This window comes from Sebastes umbrosus, chromosome 7 (genome assembly GCF_015220745.1).
Source record: "Sebastes umbrosus isolate fSebUmb1 chromosome 7, fSebUmb1.pri, whole genome shotgun sequence".
Lineage (NCBI taxonomy): Eukaryota > Metazoa > Chordata > Actinopteri > Perciformes > Sebastidae > Sebastes > Sebastes umbrosus.
In genome coordinates this window covers 31,001,345-31,023,310 of record NC_051275.1, presented here as the reverse complement: position 1 = coordinate 31,023,310, position 21,966 = coordinate 31,001,345, and the positions used below count along the sequence as shown (strand labels likewise).

At 41.4% G+C, this 21,966-nt stretch overlaps 1 protein-coding gene across 6 annotated transcripts in view; it reads left to right on the top strand.

The window, feature by feature from the left end:
* Positions 1-21,966, top strand: part of clcn2b (chloride channel, voltage-sensitive 2b) — a 166,137-nt gene that overhangs the window by 31,919 nt on the left and 112,252 nt on the right. For all 6 annotated transcript variants that reach the window (XM_037775384.1, XM_037775383.1, XM_037775389.1 and 3 more), the window contains exon 2: positions 21,349-21,499. In XM_037775384.1, the coding sequence (XP_037631312.1) occupies positions 21,349-21,499 (151 nt within the window). The remainder of the gene's footprint in view (positions 1-21,348; positions 21,500-21,966) is intronic.

Here is a 21,966-nt window from a genome sequence, read left to right as displayed (position 1 = left end):
TGGCCTCAGGCAGTTTGATCGTTATCGCAGCTACTGTATCGGATTTTTCTCTTCATGTGACCAGACTAACTGACTTGTTTCATTCCGGGGAATTTTTGGCAACATCAGGACAATATTTCCTGATGTGAGGCTAAAGGCTTTAACACACCGGGGACGACGAAAAGACAGAACAAAAATGCGAAATACTGACCTATAAATATTAGCTATTTAGGGCTTTTATTGTGAAAATAAGAATGGAAGTGGTCTGCACTGCCTTTGTCAAGGTTGAAATGACTAATAAAGTTTGCCGTCCTGGTTCGGACTATCGAGCCTCCATATTATTTTTTTTTATAAATATAGGCGCAACTCAACGCGATCAGCACAACACGATGGGTTTATGCCTTTTATTCACAGTGTGAAAGCTCAAAAAATCAACCTCGTGTTGCTCTTTTGCTGCGTAATATTTGCGTTCTGTGTGAAAGTATTCATGACAAAAACAATAGTTTGAAAAAATATATTGTCATGCGAATTAATCGGACGAAAGGAAAGGCCTTAATACGTTGGTTCTTTTCCGGGGCAGAGTCAACTCTTTATCTTTTAGGGTCCATCATCCTTTGACACCTGTGGCTTTTAACATCGGTTTGCTCAATAGCTCAATTTTATCAGTGTCATGGACCTAATACAATTTTTTTTCATAAAGTATTTATTGCAGTATTTAATTTCCCATTTATTTCTATGAACTTAAATTTATTTATTTATGGTTTTATTTTTCATTATTTCATTATTTTATTTATTAATGCATCTATTTATGCATTATTTTCTCTTTGCAATTTTTCCCCTATTATTTCCCTATTGGTTGACATAGGAATGAATAGTGGGACTATATGCTAGCTAATGCGTCACATAATAATGTTATAAAGAAGATGCCATCCTGCACTTGTGTTCCTCTTTAATATCCTCTAGTCATCTCAGAATGCAGTGACGTGATTGGTCAGCTAAGTGGATTTACCGTGGCACCGGAGAGGAGCATTTTCACTGTCATTTGTCCAAGAGCTTAAGCTCAGTGGTTATTTGGGAGATTGAAGGCTTGCTGGGGGCTTTCCCAAACTTATTTCCACAAGGCCATGATGCCAGATTAATATATGTAGATTGGTTGGGTTATGAAAGAGAGATTAGATTGGCCTTTTTCTGACTTTAGTGGATGTTACACCACACACGCTGCTCTTATTGCCTGCTCTATTGTTCAGACACACACTGACACACACACACACACACACACACCTAATAGACCTGCTGGTTTAACTGTTTCACCTCTCCTCCCCCGTACTCTCTGTCTCTCTCTCCTCTGCTTCACCTTTGCTTTTGTTTCAACTTTGTTTTGCAAAATGCTTTCTTTGTCCATTTCGACTGAGCTAATCTCATCTCACGTGATAAAGCTGAGGAAGTTAATCCCTCAAAACTGGGTGAAAGTCATTCTCTTCGTGTGTTTTTGTGTGAACCTGATTTGTCCCACAGTTTGTTCTAGCAGAACTCCCATCTGCATTTTAATTTCACTTTAACACTTCTTTATGCACCATTTCCTGAGACCCTCATTCGTTATCCAAAATATTTTCTTTAGTCCAGAGTTAAATTCAAACTATATTTATATCCCTGAATTCATCAAGATATTTAAACCCAGAATAGGAATTATTCTTTTAGCAATATTTTTATCCAACAATAGTATAAAAGGTCATGTTTTCATTCCAGATTGGTGTCTGGAGAAAGTTCTTCTTCTTCTTCTGCTTCTTCTTCTTCCCATTTTCCTTCTTTCTTCTTCTTCTTTTTCTTCTTCTTCTCCTTTCTCTTCTTCCCATTCTCCTCCTCATCCTCATCTGTCTTCTTCTTCTTCTTCTTCTTCTTCTTCTTTGACTCCTTCCTCTTCTTCCCATTCTCCTCCTCATTCTTCTTCTTCTTCTTCTTCTTCTCCTTTCTCTTCTTCCCATTCTCCTCCTCATCCTCATCTGTCTTATTCTTCTTCTTCTTCTTCTTTGACTCCTTCCTCTTCTTCCCATTCTCCTCATCATTCTTCTTCTTCTTCTTTTTCTCCTTCTTCTTCCTTCTTCCTCTTCTTCTTCCCATTCTTCTCCTCATCCTCATCTGTCTTCTTCTTCTTCTTCTTCTCCTTCCCATTGTTCTCATCCTCCTCACCTCATCCCTCTTCTTCTTTTTTTGGTTTTCCTGTCCTTCTTTTCCTTGTCCACGTCTTTTTCTTCTTCTTCCTCTTCTTCTTTCCCCTTCGTCTACCCCACCTTCTCATCCTCCTGCTATTCCCTCATCTTCATCTTCATCCCTACTATTGTTAATATTATAAGCCTTATTTCTTAATCACAGAACACACTCCGAGTATAAATCCCTGCATTTATTAAACAGCAGCTCATCATCAGATGGCATTAAAATCTATTTAAATTGTAATTTACAAACCATTCACATCATTTCTATCATAAATATCTGATGTGTTTCAGAAGGTATCATGAGAACATGCAGCTTTAATAAGAAAAGTGAGAAGGCTCTTATTAAAATAATTGGAGCGATGGGTGTAGTGGGTGGTGGTGGTGGTGGTGTGCAATGCTGCTGTGTGCTGACGGCTGCAGGTTTCTCTCACACACACACACACACACACACACACACACACACACACACACACCGGTTGATTGGATACTGTCTCAGGCAACCTTTATTCCATTACAGATATTGACACAAAACTGGCCGCCTGGCAGTAAGCTGCGTCCCTCCTCCTCCTCCTCATCCTTCTCCTCCTCTTCCTCCTCCTCCTCCTCCTCCTCCTCCTCCTCCTCCTCTTCATCCTCTTCTTGCCTGTCTAAGGTGTATTTCACTGTAGTCGCTGCATTTCTGAGCATTCACTGAGACTTTCTTATTCTTTCATTCATCCTCTCACCTGGGTCTGTATCTCACTTTCTCATGTGCTGTCTGTTTTTTTTTCTTTCTCTCTCTCACACTCAGTGGAGGTCTGTTTATATTATGACTCTCATATTTCTCTCTCTCTCTCTCTCTGCATAATGTTTTCTCATGCTCTCTCCACCTTGCACCACTTGTTCTATCACATTGTGTCTTTTCTTTCAGTCTTTCAGGGGTTGTTTTTTTTCCTGTCTTACAGTCTTCGGCCCATCACTCCTTCAGTCCTTCAGTTATTGTCACAGCTGTGTTTTCTCAGTCAGATGTCGGTGATGCGTTTGCTGTACAGTGTGTCCTCAGCCCTTGTGTGTGTGTGTGTGTGGTGTGTATGAGTGTGTGTGTTTTCGGGGCCGGTACAGGGCAGTGCCATTGCGGTGTCTTCCCACGTCCCGACGGAGCACGTGTGAGAGACAAAAAGGAAGAGAGAGAGAGTAGAGAGAAACACTGGGCGTCATTGTGTGCAAATATCATTCCTCCCTCAGTCTCACCCGTTTCTCTCACTGGGACTCCATTGTCTGTTCTCTTACTGTCGCCTCACTTCATCATAGATTCAGTAACATGTGATATGTTGATGTAATTAATTTGATGTCCTCTTGGCTCTCTGACTCCCTCGATGGTGGATGATGATGTCATCTTGGAACATCCCCCTTTCCACCCTCTTTTGGCTAATTTACGTAGTTTAAAACCCGACATTTACAGTAAGTTTTGTGACGTTATTAGCGTCGGCCATGGGCCCCAATTGACATGGTTAAGTTTGTTTACTATCTTTTTATGAATGGCTAGAAAGATAATAATGCAGGCTGTTCTCATTCAGTACACCGTTCGTAGTTATACCTATGAAAAGTAATGCACTATAATTCATATATATCCCACGAAATCAATTCGTAATCCACGTGAACCAGGAAGTATAAAGAGCGACAAACGCCGCTTAGGGAGGAGGTCAGCGTGGATGAGCGGGTCAAAAAACATGGGACATTGGCCAAGAGACTGATGGTCGTACCCCGTGTGAAACCAGAAGTCAACAACGCCACTTCCAGAGTTATTTTAACCCAAACCGCCCTTTTCCTAAACCTAACCAAGTTGTTTCCTACGAGGACAGAAGTTTATTTTGAAAAAACTATATGCATGTAATGAGCGGAAACGATACGATGGCGATACGATACTTATAGATACAGGGTTTACCAGTCAATATGGAAAGGATAATGTACAGCGATCCGGTCATTGTTGTGAAAGAATCCTCGACATGGCGAGGGTGCGGCATCGCCCTGAAGGGGTTTATTTCACAACAATGACCCGCCAGCTGTACATTATCCCACTTATTACCCAGCTACTTACTTAAGAAATCAATAATTTGACACAAAAACGGTCCGCCAGTGTCCGACATCAGAGCTGCGCCCATAGCAACGGTCTGCTATAAAGAAATTAGAGACCGCAGAACGCTGTGATTGGTCAATCAGAATCGAATATTCAACACAGCCATGTAATAAATTGCGCTACTGAAAGCAAGGACATATATTGTGATTTTTAAAATCTAAATTTAGTAAAACTGTCACACAGAATACACCACCATGTGGAGTAAAAAAAAAAAACCTTAGCGGTGCGCCCTTACGTTACTTCCTGTCAGTTTACGTTGTTGCGTTGGTGTGGAAGAGTCAAATGGCTGACGATAGATTACAACACTGCTATCTAGCGGTCGGGGTTTAAACATGTGTGTTGTGTATGTTAAAGTACATAGGATTTATTGTTTTGTTTTTGTTTTTTACTGAGCTAAAAAGTCCATTTACCATTTTACCATTTCACATTGTGATTCTTATGAGGTTCAGACAGCAGCCTGAATGATTAATCTGCTTCCTCTGGTGTTAATATTGGAAAGTTTTAACCTTCAAACAGAAAATCTAATCAATTTACAATCATACGTTCTGATTTAATGCATTTTGGCATGTGCTCTCATGAATATAAGTTGAATATCTGCTGTAAACTGTGAAGTCTGACAGCATCAAATGGAGTGTAAATAGAGATCCCCACTGATAGACATTCACAGAGGACCTCTATGAGTGTGTGTAACTGGAGCGATTTAATGAATTAGCTGATCCTTTTACCTTCAGTGCCACTTCTCCTGAATCATAAACTGTCATGAACTCCACCAACGGGGTCACAGTGAAGAGAATGATTTTTCTCTCCCATTTATTTTTACTCTGCAAGTCATGATGTGTCTTTGAATGTGAGCTCAGTGTGCTTTGAGTCACAGTACACTGCCATCAGCCATGTCACCTGAACAAGTCCCCCTAATGGGAATCTGTCCACCAGAACGGCTTCTCTACTGACGTGACACCCTCGCCTCGCCGGCGCCGCTCGCTGCAGTGTCCTCATTCTGACTCCTTGTACTGTATGTGTGGGGCGGGTGGTAAAGAGATGAGGAAGAGAGAGAGGAAAGAAAACATACTGTGAGGAACAGCATTATGGCAATATTTGCTTTGAAATGTGTCTAAAGTAATGGACCACAGTTATTGAATAATATGCTTTTGTTGTCACATCACATGTCTGACCAGAGATCCCAGAGTGGTGTGAAAGATTCTTAAAATGCTCCGTGAAGCTTTTCTCGCTCTGCTTTAAGAAGCTGCTAAACCACCTGAAACTATGTCCTAATGAGACTTTTAATTAACTATTTTATTCTAAAGCTCCTTTTGTCTAAATGTCATTTAAAGCCTTTTTCCTTCTGATAAGATCACTGAATTCTGTCGACCATGTTTCTGTAGGTTGTGTGTTTTCTCAATCAGTTAAGTCATGCAAACTATTCCTGTTTATTGAAGTCAAACAAAAATGCTCTAAAGGTCTTCACAGGTCCAGTAGGATCCTTTAGTAACTGAGCCCTGACTCAGGATCCAAGTTAGGCTGGCTCTTACTCACTGTAATCTGGCCGGGTAGGGTCCTATTCTGTTGCTGCAGGTCTCGACGGCTCCGTGCCTCATTATGTGTGATATTCAAGTGGATCTGGCTGCTCTGATCATGTGGTCATCATATCACACAAAATAGCTTTTTAAAGTGACATGAAGAGTATGAAGTGGCAAGTTTAGGGAAAAATGACATACATTGCCGCCGTTTTCATGGGCCTCCCTATAAAACTTCACCCGGATGGGCATGGTTTTGCAGGACGTAGCAGTGCACGCTTCGGCGAGTTTCGTGACCGTCTCGGCCCGTGCTCGGAGATGATGAAAATAAATTGCACTTGGTTTGGGCTAGTTAACATGATGACCTGCGTGCACCTTTGTGAGAATGCAGGATTATTTTGGTTTGATGAATTTGAGAAGTTGGACTGAGTATGCTCTAGTTTTATTTCTAAAGCTTGTAAAATTAGGCTGAATAACACACACATTCAATATGAGATCAGATTATTTGATACATGTTAAGTATACATCAATACATTATATATCTGGGCTACCTTATTTGGTCTCACACCTACAGTATGTACATGGAAACTGATAGTTTGCCTTGTAAACCCATCTGTCGGTTCTGTTCAGATTAACTGCATTTTGCATCTGGTTTAAAGCCTTGCGTCTATTTCTGATTGTCTTTTTTTGAAAACCAATTGTGCAGGAAGACCTAACCTGCACTCTAGAGGATTTTAAAGGCCTTCCGGACACAGGTCAAAACGCAAATATTATACTTTATCATTTATCTATATAGAACAGTAGAACAGTTTTTATATGAAACACAACAAGTGTGTGAAATAAACCCCTGCAGGGCGATGCATCGCGTCTGGGTTTTGCCCGGCTCGCTGTACATTATCCCTTACTTATTTGATCCATTGTTAATATAAAAACTTTGACTGTAGCAGCTTTTAAAGTGATGCAGCAGTTTCAAAGAACAGATCAACATGAGTGTTGTGGCTTTAAACCTTGGAGGGAGACGGATGAAGGTGTTTGGAAAGAACAGGAGTGCGCTTTGCCAGCAGAGCTGAATGTGCCCAAGTAAATATGGGTTTTCTTAATGAGGCAACAGGAGAATGCACCTGCTGCTCTCAAACACACACACACACACACACACACACACAAACACACAGTCCACAGGTGAACATCATTGCTTTGCTGGGTCTGTGTCTTTTCTTGTGGCAGTGGTCAAGACGTGGCACTAATACCAATGTGCAGCTGCCAGCCCTCCATTGGAAGTGATTACTGGAGCAAGAGAGCGAGGCAGCAATGAACAGAGAGAGAGAGAGATTCATGCCGTCACTGTAGTATACGCCATCAGTGCTCTTCTGTCTGCACGCAGCTGATATGGAGAAGTGGAGGAAGTTAGAGAGTGCTTAGTTTGTCCTCTGGGAGATTGTAGCTTAGTGGACTGAATAATCATATTAGATTAATATGTATGTATTGCACTAGCTGGAGTAGAAATATGAGATATTGTAGCATAGATGTTTGCACTTTATTGTGTGTGCATCGGTGTGTGTGTGTGTGTGTGTGTGTGTGTGTGTGCTGTAATTCACTGCGTTTCTACAGCGCCAACATCGGACAGGTGTGAAGGCTCTATCATTAATCACCAGCCGACGTTCGCAGCTGCACTCTTTCTTCTCCCTCCTGCCCTCCATCTTTTTTTTTTCTTTCCTCCCTCCTCAGTTAAAATCTAAATTCAGCTCACATTGTGGGATGGATTCTGTACAAAGTGCCAAACGCCCCCCCTCCTACACACACTTTAACCCTTTCTCTCTCTCTTTCTTTACCTTTCTTTGCAGTCTGTCCATCAGTGCTCCGCCGCTTTTCTCAAACACCTCCTGCAGCTTTTCCTGCCTCTCTTATTTTTCTGTCATCCGTCCATCCATCCTACCTTCTTTTCATCCGTGTGTTTGTCCAGCTCTGGGTCAGTGTGAGAGAGGCCCAGAGGGTTGGCATGGCAGCCTGGCACAAGCACACAAGACTCCCTATTAGCCCCCCCCCGGCGTGCCCCACAGGAGGATTGGGAAACCTTTATTTACTGTACATCCTTCCACATCTCACTCCCTCAGCCTTTCTCCTCTTTACCTCTCTGTTTGATGCTCTCTTTGAACCTACTTTACAACTGATGTTCTTGGAGTAAATCTGGGATCGGGGCTCGTAAATTCCAAACTTCTAAGAACTTCTAAGAGGGAAGTTAGGAGTGAAAAGGTTGTTGGCCGATTGTGAAAAATAAGACATTTATTGAGCGACTTACAGTGGAGTGTAAGAGTAGTCCTTAAAGTGGAACTCTTACACATCAGATTCTGTTTAGAGGTGCAACCTGTCCTCATGCAACAGTTCTTATAACTTTCGAAAAGTTATTCCCCATTTTTCGTGCGTTTTTCTACAAATATCCAGCAACACGTGTCAGTTTCCGCTTTTTAAATTCATACAGTCTTTTCAAAATAAACTTCCATCTTCACAAGAAACACTTGGTGAGGTTTAGGTAACAAAACAACTTGGTTAGGTTTAGGAAAAGATTGCGGTTAAAATAACTTAGGAAGTGGCGTAACATAAGTACAGAAAGTACGGAAAGTACGGAAAGTCGAGTACGAACAGCCGTCTCCTGGGTGAAAGTCCGGTGGTTTTTGATCCACCCATCCACCCCGACCTCCTCCCGACTCCCCGTTTTCCTACGAATATCCAGCATCAATTTCCACTCCAGTTTTTTCAAAATAAACTTCCGTCTCCACAGGAAACAGCTTAGTTAGGATTTGGCAACGAAACCACTTAGTTAGGTTTAGGAAAAGATAGTGGTCAAGTTACGCCAAACCAGAAGTGGAGTAACTTAAGTACGAAAGTTCTGTGACAAAAACAACTTGGCTAGGTTTAGGAAAAGATCATGTTTCGAGTTAAAATAACTTAGGAAGTGACGTAACATAAGTACGGATGTTACGTGACAAATCAACGTTGACTTCTGGTTTCACACGGAGTACGAACAGCCGTCTCCTGGGTGAAAGTCCGGTATTTTTTGACCCACCCATCCACCCCGACCTCCTCCCTACGTCGCGTTTGTCGCTTTTTATACTTCCTGGTTCATAGTTTAGGTTCCAGGTGTTGGGGAGTACTTCTGTATATGTGGAAAAAAAGTTATTCCTCATTTTTTGTTTGTTTTCCTAGGAATGTCCAGCATCAATTTCTGCTCCAGTCTTTTCAAAATAAACTTCCGTCTCCACGGGAAATAACTTGGCAACAAAACCACTGAGTTAGGTTTAGGAAATAAATCATGTTTTGGGTTAAAATAACACTGGAAGTGCTGTTACTTAAGTACGGAAGTTACGCGACAACTAAATCAACGTTGACCTCTGGTTTCACACGGGATACGAACACAAGTCTCCTGGGTGAAAGTCCGGTGGTCAGTGTCAGTGAGGGGTGTAGCTAAAGGTGAAATTCGAAATGGAAAATCCAGCCTTCACAATAAGACAAAGGTGCTGCAGTGTTCAATAACCTTCTCTGAACCTCAAAAAACTCAGTGGACTCAGTGTTGGGTCCTCGTTAGGGTGAAAAAGTCGTCACACCATCAGATTCCTTCCTCTGTCCCACACAGTCTCGTTCTTCACCCTTTCTTCCCTCCCTCACTCAGTCCCTCCTTTAGATGAATTGCACAATGATTCTTTCCAGTCCTCTTCTTCCTTCCTTCCCACAGTGTGCTGACACACTCACACACATTAAAAAAACAGCAGGAAGAGGTTGAGTGTTAAACTCCCTCTTCTACCTGTTATTGCATGGATGAATGTTTTTAAAAGGAAGGTTGACGGACGAGAAAGAACTGTCTTATCTGCTTTTTTAGTCCTTTTTCACTCTTGTACCACTCTCAATCTTTGAGTGATAAAATCAATGTGCTTTTTTTCCCTCACACACACATTCACACGCTTAGAAGTGAACACACACACACACACACACACACACACACACACACACACACACACACACACTGTCAGGGAGCTCATTAGCTGAAGTGAGTAGTGGCATGCTGGGCTCGAACGGTGAGGCTCCTGGTCATTTAGGGTTGACTGGTTGGACTATAGCCAGCCCTCTCTCTGTGTGTGTGTGTGTGTGTGTGTATTGGTGTGTGTGTGTGTGATTTATCAGCTCTCTAGTCCCGTTCCTGTATATTTTATAGGCTCTTGTTCCCTCATTTGTGGTCCCCTCTATGGCTTTGCCTGATTTGTGTGTAGTTGGCATGGGACCACACGCAATACCACACAAGATAGTTAGCACACACACACACACACACACATACACAAGCTCTTGTCTTTTCCCCGTGGCCCCACATTACCTTTGTACTACTGTACCCTTTAGTTGTTTCTTCTTAACAGTACTATTTTGTGTGTGTGTGTGTTTCATCAGTAGAGGTATTTGGCCCTACAAAAATATGATTAATCAATGAATCGATTAGTTGTCAACTACTTAATTAATCGCCAACTATTTCAACAATCGGTTTGAGTATTTTTTTCAAGAAAAAAAAGTAAATTTTCTGATTCCAGCTTCTTAAATGTGAATATTTTCTTGTTTCTTTACTCGTCTATGACAGTAAACTGAATATCTTTGAGTTGTGGACAAAACAAGACATTTGAGGACGTTATCTTGGGCTTAGGGAAACACTGGTCGACATTTGTCACCATTTTCTGACATTTTATAGACCAAATCCATTAATCGAGAAAATAATCGACCGATTAATCGACAATAGAAATAATCATTAGTTGCAGCCTTAACTGAAATTGTAATTTACTTCTTGTGTAAAATAATATAAAAAATCATAATGATGCAGCAGCTATTGTGCATATTATTTTCTGTTAATCAAAAGAGAATAAAAACATTTTTTGCAGGAAACAGCATCTAAGATTAGGGCCTCTGGGTGGGTGTTTCCCACGGCAGCGCTGGACTGACATTTGAGAGCCGGTGTTGCAACACTATGGCTGACCCGAATACTTCGAAGCTTCGACCATTGCCATGGTATTAGACCTCCAAATCACTATTCAAATTCTTCGTTTTTATATTTGTTGACTTTAATGGCTTTCAAATAAGAAAGAACCTCATTATGAAACACACTAAACCTAGGTTTCTCATTCATATACTTGGATTTGTTCCGCTCTAACTAGCTTTGTTTGAGGGCGTGAAAAACTAGCCACTAGGCAGGTATTATGCAAATGTATTACTTGGTGACATCACCACTTTAAGGAAGAAAAGGCATGACTTCAAGCGAGGCGTTTCAGGCAGTTCAGGAGCAGTGTTTCTGTGGGAGACAGTAACTCACTTTGGCGTGAACTTTGGGCTTTGTAACTTTGCAGACCTTTTACATGCACAAAAAACGACATAACACACTAAAGTAAAGGAAAAAAGCATAATACGTCCCCTTTAAATTTCCCAAGAATCGGAATGTTACTAACCAGAAAGTCATCTTTGCTATTGCCCATTACGAGTCCATAAACAATGTAAAACGTCAGGCAAAGCCAGTCATGTTCATCAAGCCATAAAGCTTCAGAATACATAGATTGGAAAATAAAAGTAGTTTCACTATCATCCCAAAGCAAGGGACTGTACATCTGTCTGTCTGTCTGTGATCTGCTGGGCTGATTAAACTCCAGCTGGGCCGGTTCACCCATTAACCGTTCTGAACCGGGGGAAGGTGTGGCTCCAGCTGAGCTCCTTGATTGGCTCCTGGACACAATCAGGACCTCTGTCTCTATAGTCATAGCCTCTCCGTCGTCTTTTCCTTAACTTGTTTTCCCTCTCTGGACTTTTCTTATCAATAAAACATGACTTCCTTTTCTTATCCCCCACAGTAGTTGTTTTTATCCTCGTACTGAGCTCCGAATCGGAAACAATTTTACCAGAGAAATCCTACATCACTGATGGGGTGTGTAAAATTCATGACCTAAGTTGTGGTGTACGACACTTGAGGGATTTTATGATCCCCTGAGTGTTGAGAAAATTCTATATCTTATGAGTTTGTGAAACTTTAGTTAAAAACAAGGTTGTTTCTTTAAGTTTCCTGAAAAGTTCCCATGTCGGAGAGCTTTATTTTGGTCACTTATTATGACTGAAAGCCAACACTTGAGTAAAAGTACAGATATCTAACCAGAAAATGACTTTAGCAGAAGTTAAAGTCACCTATTAGATTATTACTGGAGTAAAAGTCTGAAAGTGTCTGATATTTACTCTACTTAAGTATCAAACGAGATTTTCTGATATTAAATGGACTCAGAATAAAGTCAGAATTTTGAGATTTATGAAGTTTATGGGGTGTTCACATATGTAAAAAATGTTATTTACCTCCCGTTCACTTCTATTCTACCCGAGCAGAAGTGCGAAAAAACATTAACTTTTGGTTGTGAAGCAAAATTTCGGAAATGGAGTTCACTTTGGTGAACTTTCAGTTTGAAAATTGCCTCGGCAGGTAATGGTCACTTGCCTTCATTCGTGCATTTGTAACCCTACCCTTATTATTCCTCTTAACATGTTCACCACCTTAAAAATGGAGGCTACATTACACTTGAAGAAAAAAGAGGTCTCCACAACTTAAAGATTTAAAAAAGCAAAATCCATTTTCTCTTTCCCTCGTAGTCGCAAGTAGCATGTACTGTAGCATGATCTAACATGCAGCCTGCCTGGATTTGAGAGGAAATCAAAACTTAACTGCAGCTTTGAGAGCACTTTATTTGCACATGCCCATCACGTGAATGATGTACTGTAACTTGCAACCTCGGACCACTGATTCGCCAAACCTGTTTGCTTGCAATAGTAACGAGTAACGAAGATGCTTCGAGGAAATGTAACGTAGTGAAAGTACGCATTTTATTTAGGAAATGTAGTGGAGTAAAAGTGAAAGTTGATGAAAGTATAGAAAGTAAAGTACAGATACTCCCTAAAAATGTTAATAACTGTAACAAAGTATTATTACTTATGTCATCTATCCGTCCATCTATCAACATTTAAAATAAAGACTAGTGGTGGATTTAGATTACTTTACCCTACCAACACCTTGAATAGTCAGGTGATAAGTTCTTCCCTCCACTAACCTTCCCTTTTGTAGAGTTTCTGCAAGACTCTATTGCATAACAAAAACAGGCCAAGGACGGAGATGGGATTTATCTCCCACCTCTATCTCACCTGTTAGCTCACCTATTTTGAGTCATTAAACGAGGTCACTTGACCCTTGAGGCGTATTTATTGTTCTCGTCTTGGCGGAACTGTCCCTTGTTAATTGCAGATTTGTCCGTTAGTCATTGACCTGTGTTGTTTCGTTCTTGTTAAATGTTTGAAATGGAATTTTTGGTTGGAAATGTCTCATGGCTTCACAACATATTTAAATATCTTGCTGTCCCTGCTCTTCCAGCGACTGATACCCTTCATATCGATGCTGGAATTACTTGTCACCCGTGCCCTCGCCTTTGCCCCAGCGGCCAGGACAACCCGTTCATCTGGGATCAATTAACCCAGGCAGGCAGGCAGGCTCAGCCCAGCGCCCGTTTCTGACTATGCTCAACATAATGATAGGCTTTCAACCAGTAATGCCTTTGTTCTGGATGGGTCTGTTTGTTTTCTTCCTCTAACTCAGATGCGAGTTTGAAGGGGGTGCATCTGAGAAGGTCTATTTCTGCCCTCTTGTTTTCAGGTCTTTTGAGTTTCCCTTGCGTTTGAAGTCTCCTTACTTAATTAAAACTTAGGGTTGGCGATCATGAATGTGGCCAAGAATGCCATGCAGAATGGCATCTTGGGTAGAACAGCGGTTGCCATTTGATGTCAGAAACCCCAAATCGTTCCCCAAATTGTTTCCCTTCTTTATTTTTCCTCCGTTTCCCACTGTTTGTGTTCATTCCTTTCATACTCCCATGTTGGACTTTCACATGGACCGGGCGAGGTATTTCCAGGCTTGTTAGTCAATTAATCCTTTCTACAGAAAAGGGTTTGGTATTGAGAAATGGTTTTGAATTGGAACCAGCTCTACATTTTTACAAACAGGGATTCATCAAAAAATATTTTCATTCTTTTCTATGCTTTTTGATCTTGCTTCTACACGTGCATTGTGTTGAGCTTGTGCTCAAAAGTATGGCTAAACTTGACCAGAGGCATTAATGATCGAGCAAAATGTGATCACTGCATGGCAATAACTTCATGCAAGGGTGGACGTTTGTCTAATAAGATGATTTCCTGCACAATCGTCACAAAATTATTGATGTTCTTACCTACTTGTACTCATATTATCTGAGTATCAGCTGACAGTAGCATGTTCAACCCAAATATAAAACAGTGTACAGCCAACTTGTGTGCATAGTAAAGGCCTTCACACACCGGGGACGTGACAAATAAATGACACGAAAATGCGAAATACTTGCCTGCGAATATTCAGGCTGGTCTCACACACTGTTCGTACCTATACCTACGAAAAGCAATACACTGTAATTTGTGTGTATCCCACGAAAACAATTTGTGTGTAATTAACGTAATCGCGAACCAGGAAAATACCGGACTTTTGCCCAGGAGACCGGCGTCGTGTCCCGTATGAAACCAGAAGTCAACGTTGATGTATTTGTCACATAAGTTGCGTACTTGAGTAACGCCACTTCCGGAGTTATTTTAAGCCAAACCACGATCTTTTCCTAAACCTAACTAAGTAGTTTTGTTGTCTAAACTTAAGGAAGTTGTTTCTTGTGAAGGTGGAAGTTTATTTTGAAAAGATTGTATGCATGTAACAAGCAGAAATTGAAACGTGTTGCTGGATATTCTCAGGAAAACTAATTAAAAAGGAGGAATAACTTTCATAAGATATCTTACGAACCGTTGTACGAGAATACGTTGGAATATTACATATCTAGGGCTTTTAGTGTGAAAGGTAAGAACGGAAGGAGTGGATCTGGTCTGTACTGCCTTTGTCAAGGTTGAAATTTTGCTGTCCTGGTTTGGACTACAGAGCCTCTGTGTTGTTGTTTCAACCCGTTCTGCACAACGTGATCGGTTGATGCCTTTATCCCCTGTACGAAAGCTCAGAAAATCGACCTCGTTCTGCAAAAAATTAAAACGCTTTTTTGTCATGTAATATTTGCATTCTGTGTGAAAATAGTCATGACAAAAACAACAGTTCGGAAAAATATGTTGACCTATGAATTAATCTCACAAAAAAAACATCCCCGGTGTGTAAAGGCCTTAAGAAAGTATAGAATATGTATATTTCAAAATACAGATGTTTTTTGTTTGCAAAATATTTCGGCTTCTATTCTTACCTATTTAATGTCACACATAGGAAACAGGATTCAGAAAGATACGGAATTGATGCACACAATCTCAATCAGAATAGATAAAATCTAAATAATATCCACTACTGCCGAGGAATGGCCACTTCTGACTCCAGGATCTCATAACTCATAACTCCCTGACTGGGACAGCCCCCCCTTGCTTTGCTCTCTTGCTCATCCCCAGAAAAGTCCATCATCTATTTCCCGGTTCAGTTAAGCCACCTATTTCAAGCACAGATCCTTCGATAAGCCTGAGTCAGGCAGATTCAGGTTCTCCCCGCGAAGGAGTCTGTATCTACTGTGGTGGTGGTGGTGGGGGGGGTGAACACTCGGGTCAAGTGGTCATCTCCGAACAGGCAGGTGGTACGAATACACACAGTTTTCATTAATGAGCTTATACATAAAGAACGTTGGAGGCGCACTGCTTGCTTCTGATATCAATAAATCAACAAAAGCACACATTTTCACAGCAAGAGACAAACTGAGAGGCTCGAATTATGCAGATAAGTATAGGCAAAGCATTTCAAGCTCAGCGGTTGGCCTCCGGCAGCCTTGTTATGGCCAACTCAGATGGTTATTTACCTGGCTTTGGCTTGAACACACACTCTTCCAATTTTCTATTTGCAATTTTCTTTCCCTTCTCTCCAGTGATCAGAAGCATTCCTGTAAGCTAACATGAGACTAACTGCACATCACTTGTTTACATAAAGGCCTCGGTGAGCTTTCAAATGAACAGAAGTGTTGTCTGAAGGAAATTGTGATGATGGTGCACAAATTCTCAGCGGCTCTCTGGAGGCATTAATGATGCTGCACTCAATTATACACACACAGAAAGTGATGGAAGTAGTTGTGTGAACAACGTATCCTCATACAACAGTTTGCATGATAAATGATTCCTCATTTTTAGTGCGTTTTCCTACAAATGTCCAGCAACACGTGTCAATTGCTGCTCGTTAAATGCATACAGTCTTTTAAAAATAAACTTCAGTCTTCAGAAACAACTTGGTTAAGTTTAGGAAATGATTATGGTTTGGGTTAAAATAACTACTAAGTTATGTGACAAATAAATCAACATTGACTTGATCAGCGGTTTCCTGGGCGAAAGTCCGGTGTTTTTTGACCCACCCATCCACCCCGACCTCCTCCCTATGCAGCGCTTGTCGCTCTTCATACTTCCTGGTTCACAATTACGTGAATTACATCGAATTGATTTTGTGGGATATAGTATACAAATTACAGTTGATTACCTTTTTGTACGTATAGCTACAAATGGTGTTTGAAAACAGCCTGATGTGAAGAATGAAAAGAGAGCTTAAGGAAGACGTTCAAACCTTGCCTACCATCACACTTCAGCACACCTGGTCAGTTGTTGCGTAATGTGGACGTGGTTGTTTGTCTGCTTCGGAAAGTCCGAGTGCAAGTTTGTGACTTTCAGACGCAGTTAGACCATCCAACAATCACTTTGATTGAAGCATACTGAGACCTTAAGTGGAGACATACTTACAGCCAGAGTTGTGAACTCGAGTCAGAAATTTGATGACTTTAGACTCAACTTGACAAAATAATAAAGGACTTGAAACTTGACTTGGACTTTAGCAGCAGTGACTCGAGACTTCACTTTGACTTGAGCCTTTTGACTTGAAAATACTTGATGCCTTCCCCCGAAGCCCAAAGATTAAAAAGTATGTTATTTAAAAAGGTGTGTGCACGAAGAGAATTCAACTGCCTGGTACCAGAAGTAATCCGACAGCATCAGAAATGTTGAGTTTATTTACTTTTTGAGACATCCTTTATCGATTTGTTTGGGAAGAGGATTTATTCATGGGGAAAAAACTGAACTGAAGTGAACAAACTGAATTTTTATTTTTTTGTTGTTTATTGCTGAATCCCCGAAAAGTGGTGTTTTTTTGTTGGAATCTGGACTCTTTATTTTTGGTGAATATTATTGGGACTTGTACTTACACTTAATTCCCCAGATCCACTTTGTTTGAACCAATCCGACAGCATCCAATCAAGTTGTAGTAGAAAACCATGCAGAGCTAACATTACATTAATGAGTGCCAGTTGCCGCCAGTTATTCTGTTGTTAAAATGGTATTACATTTGATGAAGAGCGCATTATGACTTGTTAAGGACTTGAAACTCAAAGTTTAAGACTTGGGTCTTTCCTGTCTTAGCTTGAGAGTTGACTTGGGACTTGAGTGCAAAGAATTGAGACTTACATGTGACTTGTAAGACAATGACTTGGTCCCACCTCTGCTTACAGCAATATTGTTTTCAGGCTTGTGCAATTTTTAAGTATATCGCGCTAAATGATTGAGTAATGACATTGAGAAACAGTGTTTAATGTAGATCCGTCACATTTGGCCTGATCTATTTAATGAAGTCAGCATACTAGTGTTGATATCAGTGAGTAGAGACTGCTGGAATTTTATTGACCCTTGTGTCACAATTGGCAAAGCTTAACAAATACCAAGCATGTTTGATCTGGACGGGACTTGCTCAAGACAGGGTTGCTGCAGTAGTCAACCTTTTCACAGCATGGCTGGCGATGAGGCCGCGTCAAACATTTAATCTGACAGCTTGACTTGAACTCAACCTTTCTGTGAATTATTACCTGCCCCCTATTTAGGTAAATCTCCTTGATCCTGTGTTTTGACTGACGGTTCTACAATTTAAAATCCTGTACCGCCGTCAGTCAACCTGCTGTGATCGTTGACCCCAATAAAACAGCAATGATCTAGTGAGCTTTATGGTTCACACAAACTTGTACAAAAGTGTGTTTGTGTGGGGCTAAAAATAGCCTGCAGGCCTCCTGTTTGTGTGCATGGCAGACGGTGCTTGCAAGGTGCCAAGTGCATCTCTGTCATCATTCACGGTTTAGCATTGTGTGAGTGAGTGTGTGTGGGATGTGCGGGGTGTGTGCGCACCTGTGTGTATGTTATCTAAACACTTTCTTCCGTCAGACCATGGGGGCCACGTTCCGAGTAATGTAAGCCTGCTTCCACTGTCGGTTTTATCCTGACATGCATGGAAATTGAGTGAATCTGGACTTTTGATTATTAAAACAGAACTGGCAGTGTACCTTTTGCTTTGCTGTGTAAACACAATCATACCAGTCTCAGAGTGAAAAGAGAAGCACCGTTGTTGTGACTTCAAAGAGTATGAATAGCAAGGTCATACCAGTATTTTTAGATTCAAACTGACGATAGCTTCCCTCCCCCAACCAAAGGCGGAAAGAAATGCAGCTTATAGAGGTTGAAAGTCAGATTTTTGTCCTGTCTCCTAAAAATTACATTCCCATACAACTACACTGCATTCTCAGTTACATTTGGAGGGAAACATATTTTGTCGCGGATTACGTTTGTGTTTGAGATATCACAAATAGTCCGCGGAAGGTCGCTGCGAGTGATGTAGCACAACGAGCGACTTGCAGAGCAGGTGACGTAGTATATCGAGCGACCGTTAATGAAAGATACGTGGAATAATAAGGAGTACAACAAGCGAGAAAGTCCACTACGGGCGGGTGTTACAAACGGGTCAAACAAACACAGGGCTTTCCCCCAGGAGACTGCTGTTCGTGTCCCATGTGAAACTAAATGTCATCGTTCACTTACGTAGTCATTTTATACCAAACCATGATGTTTTTTTTACTAAACCTAGCCCAGTAGTTCTGTTACCTAAACCTAACGAAATAATGTTGTTGTGTTTTTTGTTTTGTTCTGTTTCAATTTACAACATCAACCATGTTCAAAACCGTTTAAAACTACGACCGTAATGCAGGAGGAAATATGTTTCCATCAAAATGTAATTAAGAATGTTCTATGTGATAGAACATGTGGCAGTTTGATCATAAATGATTGTTGTGTCTTTCTAGTCAAACAGCTAACGTAGCAACTACTGTAGGTGTCTCACGCTAACAAGCTGTGCCCGTGGCATCAATTATCTTTCTGACACCTTCTCACTTGGCATAACTTCTGAGGCTGTAAGGTGTGTAGTTAGCCCCATGGCTCTCGCACTACTGGTGCTGCAAAGCAAGTGTACTTCCAGAAACATGAGCCAGGTGTGCAGGAACACACATTTTTAATCAACATGGTAGTTTGAATAAAAAGTTTGTCTCCTCTTCATCCGTCAATGAAAGTATAGATATAATATAGCGACATAAGTTGTATAGTCTCAACACTACGCATTTAAACATGAGGCTACAGTGCTGCATAGTCCACTTCACTGTGGACTTCAACTGTGCACCACAGGGTTTGGACTTTGCAGAGTTACGGCTGTAATTTAGTTCAAATGCAAAAGTTCTGTCACAGTTGGATCAGTTTTGCAGGACTGAATGAATAGTAGGTTTTTCATGAAGTCAGAATGGCGCAAATCAAATTCTTTATACCTGTATTTGTTTTTATTCTAATCCCAGGATGATAAATGTGTATATAGACATTATTGGTCAGGAAGCTGCAAAACAATCTGTGTAAAAAGATCCTTGTTTTTAATAACAATATCCATCTTTTGCACATCAGCAACTCTCAGTTTGCTGAAATCAGCCTTGATGACCTTGATTGACCTGTTGAGGTGGGTTTTAATGCCTTGCTGTGTTGTGACGGGCGGCCAAGAGGAAATCATTAGTGCCCCCTTTCCTGTCCACCACCCAGGAGCATCATGGGGGGAGGGAGAACTGGTGTCTGGGCGGTGTACAAAAGTTGGCACTTCCTCTCTCACATACTGCTGACTTGACTTCTTTTGTGTGTGTGTGTATTTGTGTGTGTGTGTTTAAGAGTGTGAGTGTTTGCGTGTGGGTTGTTATGCCGGGGTCACAGTTAAGGTTGAAGCTCGACCAGTTCGGAGCCAGTTGAGGAGTTATTCGGTTCATTGCTGAGTCTGTGAGGGCGTGTGTGTGTGTTTCCTTGAATTCAGTTCATTCTTTTTCTGACCTCTGACCTTTAGGCGGGCCGTGATGGTCCAGAGTAGCGCTGCTCGATTATGGCAAAAATCATAATCAGGATTATTTAGATTTTTTAATATTGAGATCACGATTGTTTAACATGATTACTCGTTGACTTAGGAAACATCGTGCATTTAGAAAGAACATTTTGTACATTTTATAGGCTACATTTTAAAGTTAAATGCATCAACCTAGTGCACTTTGAGAGCAAAGGCAAGCTGTATGAAGACCTTTGTGGTCTAGTAAACAATTTATTCATAAAGACATTGGTTTTATAGATATGAATGGTAATGACACGGCAAAAAAGTCACACCCGCAAAGCATGGTTAACGAGACTGGGTCAGCGTTTCAGGATGAATGGGGCGGGTTGTCGACATCGCCGCAGACCCCTGATGCACTGAAGACAGTTCGCCCTGGTTGAGAGTTGTGCGGGATGCGAGCTCCATCCCTCCCCCCAGGGAGAGCGGGCACAGCGAGCACTAAGCGGGGCGAAGGGTGCTGCAAAGCACTACCTGCAACCCGAGCCTTACCAAGTCGACCTAGAGCCGATCACCGTGAACCACTATGGAGGAAATACACCCGGTGAGGGCCAGCCAGTTCTGGGGAGAGTTCCCACGAGGGGATTCTCGCACACCGAAAGGCCATCCCTGACCCGCCACCGGGGCATATACGCGTCTCTGTAAAGGAAAGGGATGCGCTGGATTTATACCAAGTCAAATCGAGAGCGTAATTGTGAAACGGGACACGGTCTTTGTTGAACTACAACAATGAATATATGTCCTGTGACTTTTTTGTGTTATCCTTTGTCGTTCTTTTAACTATGCATGTACATTGATGTTGTAACCATGTAAGTGTCTTTTTAAAATTAATTGTCAAATAAACAAAACAAAAAACATAATCGTTTTTGAGGATTATCTTGTTTTCATAATCGTGGGTAGCCAAAATCATAACTGAAATTGAAATCAGATTAATTCCACAGCCCTCGTCCAGAGGTCCATCAGGTCATTATAAGATTGAATATAAGTCAGTCAGCAGCACTGCATCGTATCTGACTTTATACTGTCTCTGCCTCTAACATACCATTCACATAGCGGCTGTATTTGATTAGTGGAGAAGATGCAGAATCAGCAGTATGGTTGTTTAAATGTCAAATCAATGAATTGCACCTTAGGAAACATGAAATATGAACGTCCTCTGCTTGTTTGTAGGACGTGTGGAATGTGTGTGTACAGTGTTGAATACTCTAATGACATTACTGTGTCTCTTTCCAGATGTATGGCCGCTACACCCAGGAGCTCGGGGTGTACGCCAAAGAGGAGGCCGCTCGGCTGAGGGAGAGCGGGGCGAGGCGATCGGTCAGCGACCGGAGCCGGACGCTGGACCTGCTGGAGTACGACAAGGGACGCTGTGCCAAATGTCGCAGTAAGTTTCACACCACAGGGTCAACACTAAAGACCCTTTTCCATACATACTGTATGTGATGGCTTGGCTCGACTCGGTTTGAGTCTCAGCCTCCAGCACAGCAGGGATTCACACCTCCATTACAGCAGGGAGGTGTGTGTAACCATGGCTGTGACTAGTGGTCAGTGGAGTGGCTGTACTGCGTAACGGTGGATAAACAAACACATATCATTTCCTATATTCTTCACAATAAAAGTCTCCCATTATTTTTGCTGCTTGTACTCTTCCTCCCTGCAGTATTAGTAGACTTGTTTATAATGAAAAATAGCCACTAACAAAGCTCCTCCAGTTCACTGATAAACTCATTTAATTTGCTATAAATTCTTCACTATAAAATTCCCAAAGCTCCTTTTCAGCTGAAAGCGAAACAATAAAATAAAACAGATATCTGAAAATACAAACAGGGACGCTGGAGAGAAACTCCAACA